This window comes from Onychomys torridus, chromosome 13 (genome assembly GCF_903995425.1).
Source record: "Onychomys torridus chromosome 13, mOncTor1.1, whole genome shotgun sequence".
NCBI lineage: Eukaryota > Metazoa > Chordata > Mammalia > Rodentia > Cricetidae > Onychomys > Onychomys torridus.
The window spans coordinates 45,677,765-45,690,923 of NC_050455.1; the positions used below are offsets into that span (position 1 = coordinate 45,677,765).

Genomic DNA, 13,159 nt, shown 5'->3' on the forward strand with positions numbered 1-13,159 from the left:
ATTGTCTTATTCCCTCTGCAGAGAACCTCTCACTTTGGCATTTCCGTTTGCCCCTAACTCTATTCTTTCATTGTGTTTTATCTACATGAAGACAAGGGATTCAGTACAGCATCTCCATACACTCAGACAGTTGTCTAACGTCTGCCTCATTTTTGATACATGAGAGACTGTGTATATGTGGGTAGCTCTTTTTTTTTTTTTTTTTTTTTTTTTTTTGAGACTGGTTTTCTCTGTGTAGTTTTGGTACCTGTCCTGGATCTCACTGTATAGACCAGGCTGGCCTCGAACTCACAGAGATCTGCCTGGCTCTGCCTCCTGAGTGCTGGGGTTAAAGGCGTGCATAGCTCTTAGGAAAGCCAATCTGATGAACCTGCTGCGGCAGCTCTACAGCCTGAGAACTGTCATTCCAGGTGAAACCAAGTAGTATTCCTCAGGTAAAGAGCTGTGAGACATTTGTTCTGAGATGCCGGTTTCACAGTCACGCCCTCTGCTCATGGGGGACGGTGTGACAGAAGACTAGCTTTAGAAGCATTGGCTTGAGTCGAGTCCTTGCTCGCAGTTCAATGCTGAGTGACTTTGGGCAAATTTCTGGCTGAGTCCGCGCCACACATGGAACCACTGGGATAATTCTACCTGTCTAATTGAGCAATTGTGAGGTTTAAATAAAACGCCTCCACAGTGCCCCTAGGAATGCCCGGCACCTGTTAAGAACTTAGAAATCCCCCTTTTCCTCAACACGATCTCCTTCTCTTGTTCTTGAAAACTGGGCTGACAGTCTGAGGTAGCTTAGGGGAGAATAGTGCACCTAGGATTTTTTTTTAATGGTTTAATGGGTGGCTCAAGTTGGAAGTTGTAGCTCTTTATATTTACAACCATTTTCGTTCATCCCCCAACTGGTTTTTGAGTGTGGTCCATATGTTAGCTGTTATGCGGACCTGGTTTTTAGGTTTGTGTGCTGCTAAATATAAACACCAAAGTGTTTTCTTTTGTTTTAAAAATACTAATTAGTATCCATTAGTTATGTACAACCTAATGGCTTTCCTTATGATGTTTTTATGCACATGTAATTGTACCTTGATCTTACGTTGTGTTCCCAGTATCTCCTTCCCATCCCTCTTCTTCCCATAGTTGATTTCCTTTCTCCCTGGTAATAGGAGCTTCTTTATTTCCATGGCACACATGTCACTGCTCTTTCATGGTGAATTTTCCAGTTTCTTGTTTGTGTAAAATGATTACCAGTGTACAGGTGATCCTCAAATTGACTATCTTCTGCATTTTATTTCCTTTGAGAAATGTTCTACATTCTCACTGGTTAGGCAGTTGCCTAGCCTCAGTGTTCCTAAACACTAAGTTGTTGGTTAGCCTCAAAGAGTTTCTTAAATAGTGACTATCAGTGATCTGCCCTACTGCAATGGATCATATTAAATAAAATGTAGTTGTGGAGTATTCTGTGCACCAAAATACACCATTTTAACTTCACAGGCAAAATGGACTCATGAAAGGTGCTTGTAGCCAGTATACTGAAATCTGAGCTAGGGTTTGAAAACTGATGTCACATCTTATTATTAGGGTGTTTTAGACATTTTATTCAAGTGCACTAATCCTTGGTGTACTCAAATAAATGCAAAAAGGATACTAAGCTTATTGTGATGGTACAGTGTACAACAAATAAAATGCATCCTAAAACACGTTGTATTGTTGCTTACTTTTCTCTTATGACCAAGAAGATATGTATTAAAAAATGTGGGCAACCTAGCTAAATCAGAATATAGGAAAAACCATCAGCATCATCTCAGGCCCTAGGGGTGCCCACTGGTGACATGTTGCTGTGGAGTCCACTATAAATCTCTGACTCTCCTGCTCTCCCCTGTCCTCCATCTCCCAGATATTATATACAGCCAATGCTTCCACTGATATTTTGCATTTTAAACTTAAATTAATGGCGGTTTCATCTAGTTCACTGCTAAAATTGGATCACATGATTTATACTGTTTTTAATCTACTTTTTATAATTATGATATTGCCAAGATTCTAGTTCATTAACTATTCCCTATATCATTTTTAATTGTGCACAGTGTTCTGAAGTATAATTATACCCGTTTTTTTCCCCACCAGACTCCTGTTCCTGGATAATTAGATTATTTCTAATTTTTTTTTATTATACAGAGGGATGAGATAATCATCATTATAATTTGGGGAGAGTAAAATGTAATGATTTAGGGCACAGGTTCTGGAGGTGAGCACTCTGTGCTCAATGTCTCATGGCCTGTCACCTTGAACAAGCCCCCTGGATCTCAACTTGATCATCTATGAAATAGGAACAAGAGTGGAACTTATTCCTCAGAGTCTCTAAGTTAATCAGTCTCAAGTCTGCAGAGACTGTGGATACACAAGTGTATTTTTGTTTAGACCTTTCCAAAACTGTGTGCTCAAACTCGGCACTTGAACTGAAGATAATTGGTCAAATTCTGCATCAATATAAGGAAGATCTCTGTTTCTTGTCTAGACAACATCAACTTACTCTAGATGTAGAAGGCATCAGAGAAGAAGGCTGGCTTTTGAGTTGGAAACTGTGTAACTCACTGGGACACATATAAGAGCAGATGTGCTGACAACGAGTATAACAACATTTAGAAAGGAAAGCACGAACGTGTTTAGGCTTGGACTTCCGTGCTCTGAACACTCTGCCTTCAGACTTCTGTGTGTAGGCTCAACCCCCATCTGCAGCTCATGTTGCCCCAGTGCTCACACTGTGGGGCCTGTGTTTCAGTGGCTTTGTAGGAAAACTCCCAGCCCAAAGCAGGGAGGTTGTTACTTCAAAGCATGCCACAGTGCTTAGACATAGCCAGGAAATTAACCATGTCGGCGTGATAATATTTCTTTGGGATCCTGCAACTCTTATTTTCTATGGTGATATTATTAATTTCTATTATAAACTCATTTCTATCGTAAAGGGATGTCTTCAGTTTTTCCTTCCTTTTTTTCTTTCTGTTTTTGGACAAATTCCAAGAAATGAGAGCTGGTTTCTTTCTGCCTGCTTTTCTGGGGAAATGTTGACTGGGATGTGGGAAGTCTCACGGAGAGGAGAGATGGGTCCTGTTTCCTCAGCACCTCCTTTTCACTTTGGGACTATTGTGCTTTTATAAAATACATTCTGTGATGCCCGTGTGCTTCTCCCTACTCTTACCACAGCGTCACCATGGGAAGAAGACGCTACAATCATTTATCATAGGTTTGAAAAATGTTTTTAAAAAACCTTGGTATCTTTATCAAGATGATAGTATAAGCTAAATCTGCCTTTTGTGTCTGCTAGCTTATTTCCCTTTGAGTGTGAGAGGAGGCTGGTATTTAGTCCAGTTAGCTGAGGCTCCCACAGTGTGGGAGGTTATGAAAACTTCGGAGTGGGTTTAGCAAAGAAAAACAAACACCAAGTTCTGGAGAATTGCTCTGAGTCTTTGTGCTGCAGCGTGTAGTTCACCAAATAACTGGGTCGAGAGGTGGGGAGGTGGCCCAGTCAGGAAAGTGCTTACTGTGTGACCATGAGGACCTGAGTTCAGATCCCAAGCCCCCTCCCTGTAAGAAGTCAGATATGGCAGCAAATGCCTGTATTCCTAAGCCTGGGGTCACAGAGAGAGGGGCTCACTGGGGGCTCACTGGCCAGCCTAGTCAATTCCTGAGCTCCAGGTTCAGTGAGAGATTCTTCCTCAAAAACTAAGGTAGCACAAATAGAGAATGTCCCCCACTGAACAAAAATGTGTACGCTACTGCGCAGTACTCAGAACAGGGTCAAGGTTACGTTCATGAGTCAGGAGTAAGATCATTGTAACAGGATAGGGGTCAACTACACTGACTGTCCAGGGATTAAGGCAGAGGAAATGAATTAGAAAAAGGGATGGTGGATTTGTCTTGGGTAGAATGACGACTTCTCTCACTATCAATGATTGATGAGACAGGGAATGAGTTACACAGACCCACATACCTTACTTCAGAGGACTTTAAAAACAAGATGCCCTTGTCTCCACCTAAGATAACTAAGAGGGTAAGGTATTATGTGTATACAGCTTTAAAATGATATGGTTTTCTTTTAAGACTGAAAGTGGCAATTTTTAAAATCCAGGGTCCTAAACCACAGGCATCAGAGGAACGAACTGATATGAATAGTAATTAGGTTGGGATCTCATTTTAGAGTTACCACCTAATCTTATTTTGTGAAGGAAGATTGTGAGCTCGTAGGTAATTGCTTTCTTCATCTGCTTTAAGTTCAATAATTCTCGCTCATTGTTTTTAATTCTGTTAAAGAGTGTTTATTAAAATACTAATGAGCCCAAAGCCATGCTGATTAAAAATGGAATTATTCATTTAAACCCTTTGATATTATGAAATCCATGGTAGATTATGCCATTAGAAAATGGAGTCTACACTTCTGGTGAGTTGCTTGCCGTGTGCTGAGAACTATTGTTTTCTTCACAGTATTATTTCAGGACTAGTGAACTTATAGTTTTTATAGATAAAGGCAATTTGCCCTCTGGGGTGCATACTATGGGTGATGATTGTAGTTTCTAATAAACAAGTGAACATGGGTGTGTACCAAGTAGGTGAGTTTGTGTCCCTCGTGGGTTTCCAGATGGTGGGAGTTGGGCTTGTTTCCTTCCACTGACACCCCCACCCCACCCCCACTGCTCACTGACTTCTATCTAATGACTGTTCTTATTACTGTTCACCGTCACACTTTGAATACACCTTGCAATTTCTACTTTCCCTTTTGTTTTATATGGTTTCTTGTGCCTATTATCTTTTTATTGGTTGTCTGGTTTCAGTCTTAGGTTGGATGTACTATTTTTTTATTTGGCTTTTTCTTTGGGAGGTCCCCGGGCTTGAACCTTGACATAAATTTTGACTAGTATCTTGCCAAAGGGTGGGTCAGATCTTGAACAACCCAGTTTCTGGTCCCTCTTCCTTTGTCGCTGGCTGGGTCCAGGGGCCTCTGATCTGAGCAGTGGCCATTCTTCCTGCTCTGTCATTTTGCTTTTCCTTGTCAGCCCCTTGATGCCTTTTCCTCACACCAAGGGTGGCTCCATCTTTCCTTGTTTAAAATCCTTCAACTGCAATGCTTTGTATAAAACCCAAGTGTTAGCAAGCAGAAAAACCTCTGTACAAACTGCTTGTTCCCAGCTTTCCTCTCAGCCTCCTTTCCCTGCTATTCCCTTCTCAATTTTCACTAGCCCATCCATTACTGTGGCCACATCAAACTCCATATTCTGGGTTGGTTTGGGGAACAGGAAGAGCGAGGCCCTGGAGCTGGAAAATGATACGGTGATGCCTAAACAGTCGAGTGATGCCATGGATGGTGCCTGGTTGGTGCCAGGTCCCCTGAGCAGCAGCTTGTGCAATGCAGCATTGGTGCTGGAGCCTGGATGCTCAGTTTAAGAATGATGATCAGGCAGGAGATGTAGCTTAGCTGGCAGAGTGGCTGCCTAGCGTTTGGGAAACTCTTGAGTTCAGTCCCCTGCATAAATGTGGTGTGGTGGCTCACATCTGAAATCTCAGCACTCAGGAGGTGAAATCAGGAGGATCAGAAGTTCAAGAACGTCCGTTGCTCTCTAGCTAGTTTGAGACATCCTGGGATACAAGAAACCTTATCTAAAACAAACAAACAAATAAACAAAATGAAACAAAAAAACAAAACACCAATGGTGAGATCCTGATGAAGGCTTACCTTCCTCAAAAAGCAGAGCAGAGTGAAGAACTGCCCAGACCCACCCTCACACTCTGGTACCCTCCTCTTTTCCTCATGCTAGCGTGCGACGGTGATCACTGGGGACCACACTGCAGTAGCCGATGCCAGTGCAAAAACAGAGCTCTGTGCAACCCCATCACCGGGGCTTGCCACTGCGCTGCAGGCTACCGGGGATGGCGCTGCGAAGACCGCTGTGAACAGGGTACTTATGGTAATGACTGTCACCAAAGATGTCAGTGCCAGAACGGAGCGACCTGCGACCACATCACTGGGGAATGCCGTTGTTCACCAGGATACACTGGAGCCTTGTAAGTGGATGAGCCCTGGAGCAGCACCTCCATTTCTATTGCTCTCTCAATACCCATGGCTGGGGGTCAAGAGTCTAGGTACCACTGCGATGGCTATGAGGGCCTCCTGCTGCTTGACTTTCAAATACCAGAGCTCAGCCAAGATTTAAAGACCAGCCTCCAGGCTCACCAGATGGTGTGTGAGTGAGTGTATTTGGGAATGACCCTGGCAGGTATGGCTTTCTTTGCAAATCTCCCACAATTCTACTCACAGTCTAGGAATAGTTAATAGTGGTCTGGGTGGCTCTGCTCTTGGGGCAAATTATTGGATATATCCAGGTGGTTCCAGAGCCTATGAAAGAGATTGAAATGTTTGTACACAATGAAAGACAATAATGTGAAAGGCATCTGAGTCATTCAGTGATCATGGTCACATGTATTTCTTTATGAAATATAAGTGTACATATCATATCTATTAGGATACATTGAGTTTAATTTTTTTTTTCAGGAGAACATTGAAATAAGTCCTCAATCCCCATGACTTTATTTGGGAAAGAGTATTCTTTGGTTTGCTTCTGTTAACAGAGTAAAAGAAAGAATTGGGAGAGAGAGAGAGAGAGAGAGAGAGAGAGAGAGAGAGAGAGAGAGAGAGAGAGACAGAGAGAGAGAGACAGACAGAGAAAGACAGAGAGAGAGAGAGAGAGAGAGAGAGAGAGAGAGAGAGAGAGAGAGAAGAGAAATCATGTCCCCTTACTGGGAAAATTACACTCGTAAATCACAGAACTAATAGTTGGGGAAATGTAGCTGATTAGGTAAATATGTCCTGCTGACAGTGCTAATGTCTGTGGAGTAGAGTTAAAGGAAAAAAAAACCACACTAGCTAGAAAGCTCTGGTTTTCAGAATAGATGTTTGTTTCAAACTGTTTTAATTGTTAATATCACTTTTATGGGTTTTCAGCAAGGCCGACATTAAATAAGGCTGCGGGAAACTTGGAGGCATTTCATCAGAGCAGAACAATAAGGATGTTTTAGTGGCGAGTGTAGAAGGACAGTAGGGTTCAGGGAATGGGGGCTTGCTGGATGTTGAATGCTGAGCCATAGTCAGGGAGCTCCAAGTTCAGTGAGATACCCACCCTGTCTAAGGGAATAAGTGGAGACTGCCAGAGGACCTCCTGCATCCTTTCCCGGCCTCTACATACATACATATGGGCAAACACACCTACACACACACACACACACACACACACACACACACACACACACACATGAGAGAGAGAGAGAGAGAGAGAGAGAGAGGACTCAAACCAAAAGAAGGACCTAATGACCCATCAAGACATTCCCAGCCAATGTGATTAATGTTCTAAATGCCGATTATGTTATGAATGAGGAAAGGTTGTGTATTTTAGGTTTCTGGTTGATGCTGTGTCTGTGAATCTGAGGATCATATACTTGGATAGATAACAGTGTCTTTTGTTTCACTGAAATCCCTCAGTTGTGAAGATCTTTGCCCCCCTGGCAAACATGGTCCACAGTGTGAGCAGAGGTGTCCCTGCCAAAATGGAGGCGTGTGCCATCATGTAACTGGAGAGTGCTCTTGTCCTTCCGGCTGGATGGTGAGTATCCTTCCACCCCCAATGATCACACATTCCAAGACACACAAGAGAATGTCATATGGAGACTTTGGCACAAAAGGAAATAGCAATGGTGGCTATGACTCCCACACTGAAATACGCAGCCATTTAAAAACAAATCCTTCCTATCAGAGAAGCCATGTGCTAACTCTGTCCTGCACTTGTCTGTAAAGTGTATTAAGAACTCCCATGGAAATCATAATGACCATGAGCTCTGCACTTCCCCCAAAGAGAAAAAGAAGCAGATATATGATCTCACACATAACAACAACCAATAAATGCTGAAATTATTTAATAATGGCCTTCACCATTGCATCCATGGATTGTGACTGTCTGTGAATACATCCTTCTTAACAAGATGTCACACAAAAGTATTAGGCTGTTATAAAAATCTGAAGAAACTCCTCAGCAAATCAAGCAGACCAAGAACTGTAGAACTTCCCGGAGAGTGTAGGAATAAGCCAGACTTACAAAGCTTCCCACCCTTTGACCATGATGCCTTTTCTTTATGTAGTAATTCTATAGGCTTACTGCTAAGTGGGACACAGTGTTCAGGCGTTGCTAATTACACATGTGGAGCCAGGAAACAGTGCTGGTTCCTGTTTCTCTGAGTTGCTTTATGCATGCCTGCTTGAAGAAAACAGTGTCTTACCGGACCAGTTGCACAACCGTTACCTTGTCTGCCCAGGAACTCTTCTTGCCCAGCTCCTTCATTGTCTATGGTGACTTCTTCCTTGTCTATGGTGACTTCTTCATTGTCTATGGTGATGTCTTCATTGTCTATGGTGACTTCTTCATTGTCTATGGTGATGTCTTCATTGTCTATGGTGATGCCTTCATTGTCTATGGTGACTTCTTCATTGTCTATGGTGACGTCTTCATCGTCTTTGGTGATGTCTTCACTGTTGTCTATGGTGACTTCTTTATCGTGGGAGCCACTAAGACCCTTCTGCTCTTATTCTGATTTGTTTCCCCAAAGTTTTGACTCACTTGACTGCCTGCCTCTCTTCCTTAGACTTTTTTGTCCTCTACTTCTTCAGTGGCTTTGTGTCCCACTTGTCTTACTAAAGGTCTCTCCCCAGTCCTTTTCTTCCTCTTCCACTGTGGCATTTCCCAGGTTTCAGTCTTATCCCCCTCTCTTCTCACTACAGACACTCTCTGGGCCCTGGCTTTAGTAGTCATCTGCTGCTTTCCTGAGATCTTTATCTTATCTTCCCTGAGTCCAAATGTGACACAACTACCCTGCTGGTTACTCCAACCTTGGTAGCCTGTAGTCACAGTGTCTATACTTTCTACAGCCAGATATAGGGGTAGAATTGATCTGGAATTACTCTTTATTGTAGGCAAGTGGCATAGGCATGGGCCTTATGACCTAAGGGAGAGTTTTATTGAGACCCCTAGATCAAGCATACAATGAATTGATCAGATCCATGGTAAAGGCCAGAGACTGGTCAGATGAAGTCTGATTCTTGAAGCAAAGTGTGGGAACTAGGTAAGGAATGGAGTTAAAGGGTACAGCCTTTTGTTGAGGCCCTGGGGGTGGAAGGAAGCTGTGCAAGAATCACTGGGGTCGTTCCAGTAGGTCCAGCAAAGCAAATCTTCGGAAACAAACCTGCCATATGCCTCAGCCTTTTGAGCCTGAGTGCAAGCCAACACTGCTTAGAAGCCCAAGTAGAAGGGTCAGATTATCTTCGAATCCTTTTCTTCTCTCAGCTCCTTTATCAGCCTTCTGCCAACGCTGGCCCTGGCTGGCTTCATGACAAGAAAACAGTCTTGTTGCAGTGTCAGTGTCCAGGGAGCCCCCAAGATCTCTGAGTGAAGAACTGTAGGCGGTTCACTTTGAGGTTGCCTCATCTTGAGGTTGAAGTGTCCCCTTGTCACCTGGAGGTCACGATGTGGGAAGGTGGTAGCCACAGTCTGGGAGTATGAGTCCAGGAGGAAGACAGATGGATCCACTCTGTGGGTCCCCTGGAACTTGCCTCAACCACTTCCTCTAGTCCACAACAGATGTTTCTTAATAGAAGATTCCAGACACTTTTTCCCCTTTGGGTCACTGAATTCCCAACTCAAATTTCTCCCTTGCAACATCTTATTTGTATCATTATTTTAGATGTTTCCAAAGGTGAACTGGCATTCCTATCACACACTCATACACACACACACACACACACACACACACACACACACACACACACACACCTCAGTAAATAGCAACACTGTCATCTTTCTGCTGCTTGCTTACACTAGGCTTTATTCATATCCAACATTTCAACAACATCCCTGGAACTTCTGAGGGACCATGGTGGGTCGTTAGAATCAGACCCTGGGAAAGTGAACGTTTGCACCAGATCCCTCCACTGGCTGAACCTTGGTCAGCTGTTAGCGGGCCCTTAGTCCCTCATTCCTTCAGTAATGTTACTATATTCTAATAAGTGCAGTAGGATGTTTTAGCACAGAGTGATTAGAGCTATTTTTGTATCTGCTTTCCTCATCACCCATGAACAAGCCAGGCAAAGGCAGCTAATCACTGAATCTCAGTACTTAGTGCAATTCCTGGCATGTAGACGATTCTCGGTTAAGCACTAATCTGAACCATCTCTCAAAGGCTTTTCTGGTTCCAGGAGCCTGTGGAAGAATCTTTCCTGTTGGTGGATAGCTTGAAACCACCAGAGGAGACTTAATTAGCTCACCAACTGCCTTTGTGGGTAGCCAGTAGTTAGAGAAAATGTATTTCTTACGCTATCCAGAATAAACATTTAGAAAACCATCTGGTGTTCTAGCTAGGTTCCAATTTTGGAGTACTTGCAGTCTGTCTCTTTTGAGAGAGAGAGAGAGGACAATGAAAAACATTAGGGAAATCCCGTTATGTGGGGTATGCTGTTTGCACTAATTATGGCCCCAATAAATATTCTAATGTTATAACTCCAACAAATCAGACGCTGTAAGCCCGAGTCACATAGCTAAGTGAAGTAGAAAACAGTGGGGCATTTCATTGATATATTGAGATCATGTCTTACTTTCACATGCCCAGGATTGGAATATACATGACTGCACTCTCTAAGGACAGCTCCTAGGGTGAGGAGAAATGTCCTGGTGACTTCCTTGGGTTTTCACCCCAGGAAATAAGTTTGCCTCAGAAATGTTTATTGAACCTGCTTGAAAATAGGCCTTTTCTTCTGAAACAAAGGTTAATTTGTGTAGAAGTCTTTCTTAGGCAATGTTACTGTTAATTCAAGTATACATCGTTTTACACACTGTTTTAACCTCCTGCCTTGTTACATCTTGAGAAAAGAAGCCAGAGACAGTGCTCAGCATCTGGGAAAGGATTTGGGTTCTTTGTGTATACCAGACATTGCTACTTATGTAGCAGATGCTCATTGAGTATTGTTGACTTGACTTATGGTGTATGTAAGGCATAGGAAGAACACTTAGGAGTATTTATAGATTCCTTAAGTTGTCATAATAATTTTATGTAACTTTATCTTCGGATTCAACTTCTACTATAAAAATTTCTTAAAATCACTATTCTGCTATCTTGGAATGTAAAATCTTGAGATTTGGGCATATCAAGTCAATAATTCAACCTGAAATTCCCCATATTTTAAAGATGATGAACATTTTGTGCTCTAAAATGCCCTGAATCTAATTTTTTCACAGTCCTGTCTCCCCCAGATCTCTCCTCCCTTTCTGCTGACCCTGTTTTCTTCCTCTGTCTTGCATGGTTCTGGCTGGTGGCCCATCTAATTTTCTAAATCTCTTTGAATTCAGGGCACAGTGTGTGGTCAGCCCTGCCCTGAGGGTCGATTTGGAAAGAACTGTTCCCAAGAATGCCAGTGCCACAACGGAGGAACGTGTGATGCTGCCACAGGCCAATGTCACTGCAGCCCAGGATACACAGGGGAACGGTAAGGACTCACTGGTATTTCTCTGACTGTACATAATGAACTAGAAGGACAGTTTGGAGAGTCTAGGGAGCAGGCACAGCATTCATGCATCTATAACTACTGTATCCTTTTCCAGAAGCGTCTATAAAGTCTAAAGTGTTAAAAAAAACTCTATCCTCATTGAATGTATAGAAACTGAGTCACAGGACAGCAACATTGAATTGGAGGAAATTAGAGAAAACATTAGAAAAAAAGACAATAAAACATGAGCTATTCAGAACCTGCCATCAATGTTTCATTCTGAAGTGCTGAGTATTTAGGACAGCCACTTTACATTTTCAGTATTTTTAGATGGATTTGAGGTATGGCAGTGTAATGAGGAAAGGGATGAGGCCATTGACAGACCGGTTTTCAAATGGGACATGTCCTTAGGAATTTACATGAAGTATAGTTTCCTTTTCAGAGTAGCCTTAAGAATGCTTTTTATTTCCAAAATTCTGCTCTAATTTTATGACTTTTGATTAGATACTGTAAGTTTCTCCACGTCTGCAGGCAGCATTTGTTTTTTCTTATTAAATGCGTTTTCTCAGTATTTTATAAATTACAAAAATTCTCTTTCAGTTTCTAACTGGGTATTTTCTAGATAAAGGAAAACTTGCTGTCTCAGTTTCTACTTCTTACTTTGCTCCTTACCTTACCAATTTTTAAATTAATTATAATATTTTAAGCAAATACTGGGATTGTTTAGTTTTGCAATGATAGTATCCACCACTGAAGATAAGCCAGTTGGTGTAAAAATATTTCTAATGATTACCTCATTTTCTTACTGTACCGATTTGAAGCTCTGAATTGATTCTGACAAATAGGAGGTCAATGTGGGAAGTCCAGCCTTATTCTGTTGTATTGGAAATGGCTTTGGGTAATTTTATGTCTACATTTTCTCATTACCACATTACCCAGTATCCCTTTCCCAGTCCTTTATTTTCTGAAGGTCTTTTGTTAGAAGTGTCCACTTAATTTAATTAAAAGCCATTTCGTTTACTGAGTGTTTCAATGTAGGAATTATAGATATCACAATTATTCATTCTACAATGTAGAACTGGGCTACTCCATATGACTTGGTGATCCACAGCCTAGTTCTCAGCTGTGCTTTGGATGGATACAGTTGTTAGATGATCAGTTGACCCATGCACCTTTATACTCCAGAAAACAGGGTCAGGGAAAGAGGAGAGACGCAAAACCAAGCAGGATCCTGAGTGATTACTTCTATAGTGTTTTAGGCTCTAGAGACATTTCAGAGCAAAACTGCATTTAGAGGATTAAGTTTAAAAGTAACACAAAAACATTACACCTACCAGGTCAGCAAGCTTGTGCTCAGCTGACTTGGAACACAGGGGAAGAGAATCGTAGAATGAAGTAGGGTGGGGGTGGTTGCTGTCCTGCCGTGCTTTTGTGGAGTATCAGTGATGACGTGTGGTCACTGTTTTCCAGGGCTATCCTCTGTTTTAAGTTATTAACGTACACAATCCATGCAATGACAGGAAGCACATTTTTCTCCATGGGAGAACACAGTGAAGTGGCAGTGAGGCAGTTTGTGGGGAGGAGACCCAAGGGTGGGGA

General features: G+C 42.3%; 1 protein-coding gene across 1 annotated transcript in view; it reads left to right on the forward strand.

Moving 5' to 3' along the window:
• Megf10 (multiple EGF like domains 10) overlaps positions 1 to 13,159 on the forward strand; it is a 160,263-nt gene that overhangs the window by 96,045 nt on the left and 51,059 nt on the right. Inside the window, exons 6-8 of the mRNA XM_036204707.1 lie at positions 5,799 to 6,045; positions 7,517 to 7,637; positions 11,424 to 11,560. Coding sequence (XP_036060600.1) covers positions 5,799 to 6,045; positions 7,517 to 7,637; positions 11,424 to 11,560 — 505 coding nt within the window. The remainder of the gene's footprint in view (positions 1 to 5,798; positions 6,046 to 7,516; positions 7,638 to 11,423; positions 11,561 to 13,159) is intronic.